General features: G+C 47.4%; 1 protein-coding gene across 1 annotated transcript in view; it reads left to right on the forward strand.

Moving 5' to 3' along the window:
* Positions 1 to 433: 433 nt before the first annotated feature.
* The window catches only part of Crhbp (corticotropin releasing hormone binding protein), a 13,691-nt gene continuing 6,622 nt past the window's right edge, over positions 434 to 7,502 (forward strand). Inside the window, exons 1-5 of the mRNA XM_005356467.3 lie at positions 434 to 684; positions 1,025 to 1,118; positions 1,405 to 1,562; positions 3,223 to 3,433; positions 5,310 to 5,458. Coding sequence (XP_005356524.1) covers positions 553 to 684; positions 1,025 to 1,118; positions 1,405 to 1,562; positions 3,223 to 3,433; positions 5,310 to 5,458 — 744 coding nt within the window. The 5' untranslated portion in view covers positions 434 to 552. The remainder of the gene's footprint in view (positions 685 to 1,024; positions 1,119 to 1,404; positions 1,563 to 3,222; positions 3,434 to 5,309; positions 5,459 to 7,502) is intronic.

Below are 7,502 nucleotides of genomic sequence, written 5' to 3' on the forward strand. Positions count from 1 at the left end.
TTTTGTCAAAGATTTGAAGCAAAAAATACCTCGTGTGGCTTATGGAGAGGCATGACAGTGGCACAGATGCTACTCTCTGGCCATTCCCAGCAGGATTCCATCCACAATTATGTGACTGGGGCCACGGTGAGATCATATGTGCCTGGGCACTTTATGTATGTGTGTCATTTTCTCACTTTTTTGCAAAATTGAAAATTCCATATATATATATATATGTGGAATTCCATATATAATATATATTATAATGTAATGATAGGGCAAGGACTCTGTCCCTGCCTCATTCTTTCTCCTATACGTTCAGGTCACTGGGTTCTAATGATTGGAGTCATTCTTGGTGAATAATGCTGGGCCGTGCTGCAATATTTGTGGCTGAGAGCTGGACCCTCGTCATTGCCACGTATTTTGTCACGGAGGCAGGGTAACCCATGGTAACTAAGCTCCGATCAGTTAAGGGGCAGAGAGCCTCCCCTCTCTACTGCTCTATAAAAGAGACCCAAGGAAAGGGACCCTGGCAGCCTCGAGCTCTCAGCGTGGGTGAAGGTGTGGGGAGATATGCCTAAGATCTCCGCAGCAGAGCGCACCAGCTGCAGAGACAAGGCCAGCATGTCTCGGAACTTCAAACTCCAGTGTCACTTCATTCTGATCCTGCTGACAGCTCTAAGGGGAGAGAGCCGCTACCTAGAGGTGAGCAATTCTTCTTGATTCTTAACACCTTTCCAGCGAGTATTCAGCCAGGGACACTTGGAGGGGCTCATAGTCTCCCCTCTTTTGCATCCTCTTTCCCCTGGCTCTTCTAGATTTGCCTTCTCCCTGCCTCTGAGCATCCTAACTGCTTGCCTTTCTCTGACCGCCGAGGATGCCTGGGTACCCTGCTCTGTTGGAAAGAATCTAAGGCTCCAGACTCAGGGAGACATAGATGCCCTCTCAGTTCGCTTCCCCGAGCGGCAAGGAGGGTGCCCTGTTCCTGATCCTCTTTTTTTCCCTCCCCCTGAACTTTTCCGGACCGTTCTGCTTTCCTTGCTAGGTGCAAGAAGCTGCGGACTATGACCCTTTCTTGCTCTTCGGCGCCAATCTGAAGCGGGACCTGGCCGGGGAGCAGCCGTATCGCCGGGCTCTACGTGAGTCGGGGCTGTCCTGCTTCACTGTGTGGGCGCCCGGGAGGCGGGAGGCTGTGGATCTGCACCTAAGACAGGTTTTCAGGATCTCCGGCCGGCCGGGGACTGACTGGGACCTTCTGGTTGTGGCATCCTTGAGGTTCCTTCCAAGCCAGAGCGAGGGAACCCAGGGGCAGCCTAAGCTGGGAGCTCCGGCATGGGGCACCACGCGGGCGGTGGCCGGGAAAGGGGTGGCTGAGAGCGGCTTCCTGAGGCAGCTGGGGACCCCTGGCTCCATGCTTTCCCTCAGGATGCCTGGACATGCTGAGCCTCCCCGGACAGTTCACCTTCACCGCCGACCGACCGCAGCTACACTGCGCTGTCTTCTTCATTGGGGAACCTGAGGAGTTCATAACCATCCACTACGACCTGGTCTCCATCGACTGCCAGGGTGGGGACTTCCTGAAGGTGAGGGGGCTCCCGCTCCACGCAGTCCCAGCTCCGTGCCCGTAAGCCTGGCCACTTGGGGGCAACTCTGAACCAGTTTGTTCCTGAGTCTCAGAAGCTCACTGGGCGAGACCCAGGAGGCTGAATTCCTAGGGAGGGTATCGCCCCACACACTGCAGGTCCAGCGCCCCTGGACTTTGGTGGCTTAGTTTCCCTTCTGAGCGCTCCTCAACTCCTAGGGATTTCCTAACACTCGAGCTTGCAGCGTGAGACGCTGTGGTGCAATTTGGGACAGACAAAACATGGCAAAAATAATCGGCGGGAGTTCCCGAGTCTACGGTGAGAACCTCTTAGGTGGCAAGTTCTCCTCTTGCCATCAGCGATCTGAGCCCACCTCGCTCTTCCAGGAGCGCAGAGGCTCTTGGGAGCCCGGCTGATGGGGTTTGAGGGTAGCAGGGCACTGGTCTTGGGAAGGACGCTGAGAGGAATTCTGGTTTAAGATACGTGAGAAGGGAAGAGAATTACCAAGACCCACAGTACCCCCTCCCTCAGTCTCCACAGCCACACAAGGAGCTGAGGCAGGGTGGATGGAGTTCTACTGCCCCGATAAAACACTCACGCTTGGTACTTCCAAAGCAGAACTGTATGGGAAGCTGTCAAGCTTGCTAGAAAATAAAATTGCACCCAGATTGTTGGTAATGATGCTATGATGGGTTCACTGAAACGGAGCCCTGTTGTGATTTTGAGAGCGGAGTCAATTGACTTTGACCCTTTGTCTCAAAGCTAACTTGGGAAGCAATGAGCAAAGTCTTACATGGCTTACTAACTAGCACCACCAGACTGCAGCATTAAACACACACACACACACACACACACACACACACACACACACACACACACACTATCTATCTATCTATCTATCTATCTATCTATCTATCTATCTATCTATCATCTATCTATCATCTATCTATCTATCTATCTATCTATCTATCTATCTATCTAATAACTTGAGGTGATGTTTTTTAATGTGAAGAGTGAGGTACTGGAAAAAAAGTCACTGGTTCCCCCCACACACATCACTTTGACACAATCACCCTATGTACCCAGTTTGGTCATACACTCATGATGCTTCCTGCTCAGCCTCCGCTGTACAGGGATTACAAACATCCTCCATCATATCCAGAACACTTTTGTTGCTGTTAGTTATTCTTTGAGATTTGTTTTGGTTCACATTTCACTGACGAGAGGCAAAATAGAAGCTGAGGTCCAGTGAAACCCAAGTATCACTCCTGTAGAGTTCACCTAAATGTAGAAAAGGCAAAATAAACAACCAGCGTTGTTTATAATTTCCTTTTTACCAAACTAGTTGATAAAATGTAAGAAGGTGTGCAAACTTAGCATCGTGAAGGCTTATGTAGAAAAAAGATTAATTGATAAGATTACTTGTAACCAATCTGCACATTCAAAATGCCTATGAATGGAAAGCAAGCAGGTTGTGAGTAGGGGCTGTGGGTTCCTGCTTGAAACTGAAGGCTCATTGCTGGGTAGCTTTCCCCCTCTTTTCAACAAATGCTCACTTCAGGAGTTGGTGAAAGTGACCATTTAGGCCTATATTATTATTATTATTATTATTATTATTATTATTATTATTATTAATCATTGTCATCATCATCATTTGAAGGTATTTGACGGCTGGATCCTCAAGGGGGAGAAATTCCCAAGCTCTCAGGATCACCCTCTACCCACCATGAAGCGGTACACAGATTTCTGTGAAAGTGGTCTAACCCGAAGGAGCGTCAGATCATCCCAGAACGTGGCCATGGTGTTCTTCAGGATCCATGAGCCAGGGAATGGATTCACATTAACCACCAAGACCAACCCCAACCTCTTCCGTAAGTAAGCTCAAGAAAAAGACAGGACTCCCAGAGTAGATGATCACACCTGCTTTGTCAAGGTCAGATTCTTCTTCACAGACTTAAACCAAGGAGTGCTATGAAGTCTTTATTTGTTGTTATGAAAATCCAACCACAGTTTTTGATTTATATTTCCCAGGCTAGGCAATACTCTCACATATGGGACATACACTTCTATTTTTCCTCCAAGGTCTTGTTCTGCCCTCCCAAGGCTTTACCATGGGTTCAGTAACTAATTTTAATCTTCCAAACCATCCTCCAGATGCAGGCTAAGCTTGAGGGATCATTTGGTGCCAGAGCTTTGTAAACAAAGGCTGGAAGGTGGTGCTCCTGAGATGAGGTGGGCAGATGCCATACCCTGAGGAGAGAGACGGACCAGAGCACTTCCGTGTGGCTTTCTTCCATGTTGTCTTCTATCACGAAACCACCACCCTAACTCCGTTCATTTCTGACAGAGAAACACGCAGGTTAGGCTGTAAAACTAGAACTGAAGCTGAAAGAGCGTGATTTGAGCAAAATGAGTTCACACCTCAGCTTATTTTCTTTTTTTAAAAAATATTTATTTATTTATTATGTATACAATATTCTGTCTGTGTATATGCCTGCAGGCCAGAAGAGGGCACCAGACCTCATTACAGATGGTTGTGAGCCACCATGTGGTTGCTGGGAATTGAACTCAGGACCTTTGGAAGAGCAGGCAATGCTCTTAACCTCTGAGCCATCTCTCCAGCCCCCTCAGCTTATTTTCTAATTAAGAGAAAATCCCGGGAGCTGGGATAGAGTTAAGTAGCAAACCACTTGTCTGGGGGTGCACAAACTGGGGTTTAAACTCCACCTTCAGGGAGGGAAGTGGAGGAAGGGAGGGAAGGAGAGAGTAAGAGAGAAAGAGAAGGCTGGAAACTTGAGGCTACCTGAGAAGTAGAACGATTGGCTAGGACCCATTTCTCCTGGATTCTACTTGGTGAGAAATCTGAAGATGCCTTCTAGAATTGTCAAGGAATTTCACTTCCTTCTGAAATTAAGTGTAATTAAAAACCATATATATGGAGGTAGGTTAGCCCGAAAGCAAATCCCATGCCTCTGTTTCATAGATAGAAGAACACCTTGGTTTTAAGTTTGAAAGAAAAAGAAAAAGGAAAACTTCAGAAAACCTTAAGACTGCCAAGGTTTAAAAATTGAGAATTTAGTCAACATTACCCTAATCAATCCCCAGAAAATAAAGTAGTAGGCTGATGTCTATTTTATTCTCACCTTCATAATCACGATCATAAAATCTTTAGAATAAAATTACTTATGGCTTTATTGTTTTGCTTTGTGTTTTTGTTTTTTTTTTTTTAACCATAGCTCCAAATTTTAGGGGTGAAGATTTCACACAGCGTTAGGTTCTGGCTTCACCTTTGAGCCGTGTCCTCCCAGCTTGGTCCTAGATACGACTTAATGGAAGTGTTCCGGGGACCACTCTCAGGTGTGATGAACAAGAGTTCCTACCTTAGGGTTTTTATAAACCAGAGACAAAGGCTAGAAGCCCCAGTGCTTTCTGACACATCCACAGGCCACTGATGAGTTCTAGTCTCCAGCTCCACTCTTTCCTCAGACTGTCATTGTGTTGATATACGCTCTCTCCCTGGGCACAAAACCTAACTAGAGAGGACCACCCTGTGGATGTTGGGATATAAGAGTGTAGTCTATAAATATGATCCGCCCCATTTATAACTATTCTGGCCACACATTGTCAGCGAGCCCCAGGTTGGATATATCTGTGTCCATGAACTGAAATATAGAATGAAGATATCATGAATTTCTATTTTAAAAAAGCATCCCCAAATAATGCAATTGTAACTTTTTCCCCCAAAAGCTTGCAATGTCATCTCCCAGACCCCGAGTGGAAGGTTTACTCTGGTGGTCCCACACCAGCAGAAAAATTGCAGCTTCTCTATCATCTACCCTGTGGCAATCAGAATCTCTGATCTCGCTCTGGGACACTGGCATGGTCTTCAGTTAAAGGTCAGTTCACGTTTGGTGAGGCCACTGGTTTTATCGGAGCCCAAACGCACCTTGTGTCAGGAAGTTGGAAGCATGGGGCTGCCGACTTTAGGCCTCCCGTGTGCTTCCCAGGCTCTGTGAAAGCCTATTTCAGTCATACTGGAGGCAAGGGCTCAGGTGCCCGTCCTGACTTCTCCAGTGTTCCTCTGGTGACTTAGGAAATGCTGCTGTCATCCGGGAAAGCTGCAGTCTGTAATTACAATTGAACGCTCTTGTGCTTTTTTCTTTCGCAAAAGCCCTCTCCTAGCCGAGCCTCCGGTGAGTCATCGACACAGCTGCTTTTCTGATTATTGGAATTTTCTTTTGATACGGAGGAAAGCTCTCTCATCGACAGCACTGCTCTATGAAAGAATGCTAACGGCGGCATAAAATATGAAATTGGGTTTTGATATTGCAAATAGCAGTCAAGTTTTGAAGAGCGTGTTGTATGACATTTTGCCTAAAAAAAAAAATTAGCTGTGACATTTCCTACCAACTGGCTTCCATACCAGTTTCCGAACGTGCCTTAAGATGAATGCTGGCTTGACTGTGTCTGTTTGCACGGATCGTGACTCCTCTGTGAGTCACACTCATTTCCGTTCCCTTGTTCGCAGGCCTAAGTTAAACTAGCACGTGCATTTGGTGGTGTCAGAGGCAGCCAGGGTCCTCAAACATTCAGGGCTTTGTGCAAACTGAATAAGGAACAGGGCTGAGAAAAATCATTTCCATCCACCTCCCTCCAGCACCAGACTCACGTGCCTTTGCCTTTCCTTTGTGGTTGTTGGACCTTGATGGAGGAGTGGTTCTTCGTAAGGATGTCTGAGTGCCTTGGGATCAGCGTGAGAGTGTTCAGATGCCATGCCGTTCTTTGTGTAGAATCTAGAAGGCGGAAGGTGTGGTAACAGATTGGCAGATCTGTGCTTTAGGGATTGAATAGAATGTTTTGGTATCCCCCTTAACATTTTAGAGCCTACTGTGTTCTAGGCATTAAGGCATCAGTTCCTTTAAAATTTACTTTTTGTGGCCTGGGTATTGAGAGCTAGGTTTGGTCACTTACACTTGTAATCCTAGGACTTGGGGACTGAGATGGGAGAACCTCTTGTGCCAGGCTAGCCTGGGCTACACAGCATACTTCTCCCTTTACTACTACCACCAAATTAATAATGAGAATAATAATAATAATAATAATAATAATAATAATAATAATTCCTTTGTATAAGGGACTAGTCTAGATTCTAAAAATAAGCAACGAACAAGGCAGGTCCTGTTCATAAGGAGCCTATTTTCTAGTGGGATGGCAGGCAAAATTCCCACAGATTTCAAACCGGAGTGAGTCTGTACAGAAAATGCAGGAGAGTGATTTGAGAGTCAGGAGGGGAAAGTGGTAGACAGAGAGAACTGCCTGAGACAATGTGGTCAGAAAAGGAAACTTCTGAGAAGATGCTTCAGGTTTGACTGGAGCAATAGACCAGAAGGAGCAGCAAGAATGGGAAAAAGGAGGAGAAGAGGGAACAGGGCTGCCAGGCAGAAGCAGGCTGGCTGGATCTGAGAAACAGGAAGGAGCAGAGTAGAAAGGGGATGGGTGGTACTGCACGTGCTGTTCCTGTGAAGGTGTGTGCAGTGCCGTGTGTGCTCTCGCTGTGGAGGTGTGTGCAGCAGGGGATGGGCAGTGCCGTGTGTGCTGTCCCTGTGCAAGTGTGTGCAGTGCAGCATGTGCTGTCCTTGTGCAGGTGTGTGCAGTGCAGCATGTGCTGTCCTTGTGCAGGTGTGTGCAGTGTAGCATGTGCTGTCCTGTGAGGGTGTGTGCAGCAGGGGCAGCGCAGCATGTGCTGTCCCTGTGCAGGTGTGTGCAGCAGGGTCAGTGCAGCATGTGCTGTCCCTGTACAGGTGTGTGCAGTGCAGAGTGTGCTGTCCCTGTGAGGGTGTGTACAGCAGGTGTGTGCAGTGCAGCGTGTGCTGTCCCTGTGAGGGTGTGTACAGCAGGTGTGTTCAGTGCAGCGTGTGCTGTCCCTGTGCAGGTGTGTGC

The sequence above is a fragment of the Microtus ochrogaster genome, chromosome 19, assembly GCF_000317375.1.
Source record: "Microtus ochrogaster isolate Prairie Vole_2 chromosome 19, MicOch1.0, whole genome shotgun sequence".
NCBI lineage: Eukaryota > Metazoa > Chordata > Mammalia > Rodentia > Cricetidae > Microtus > Microtus ochrogaster.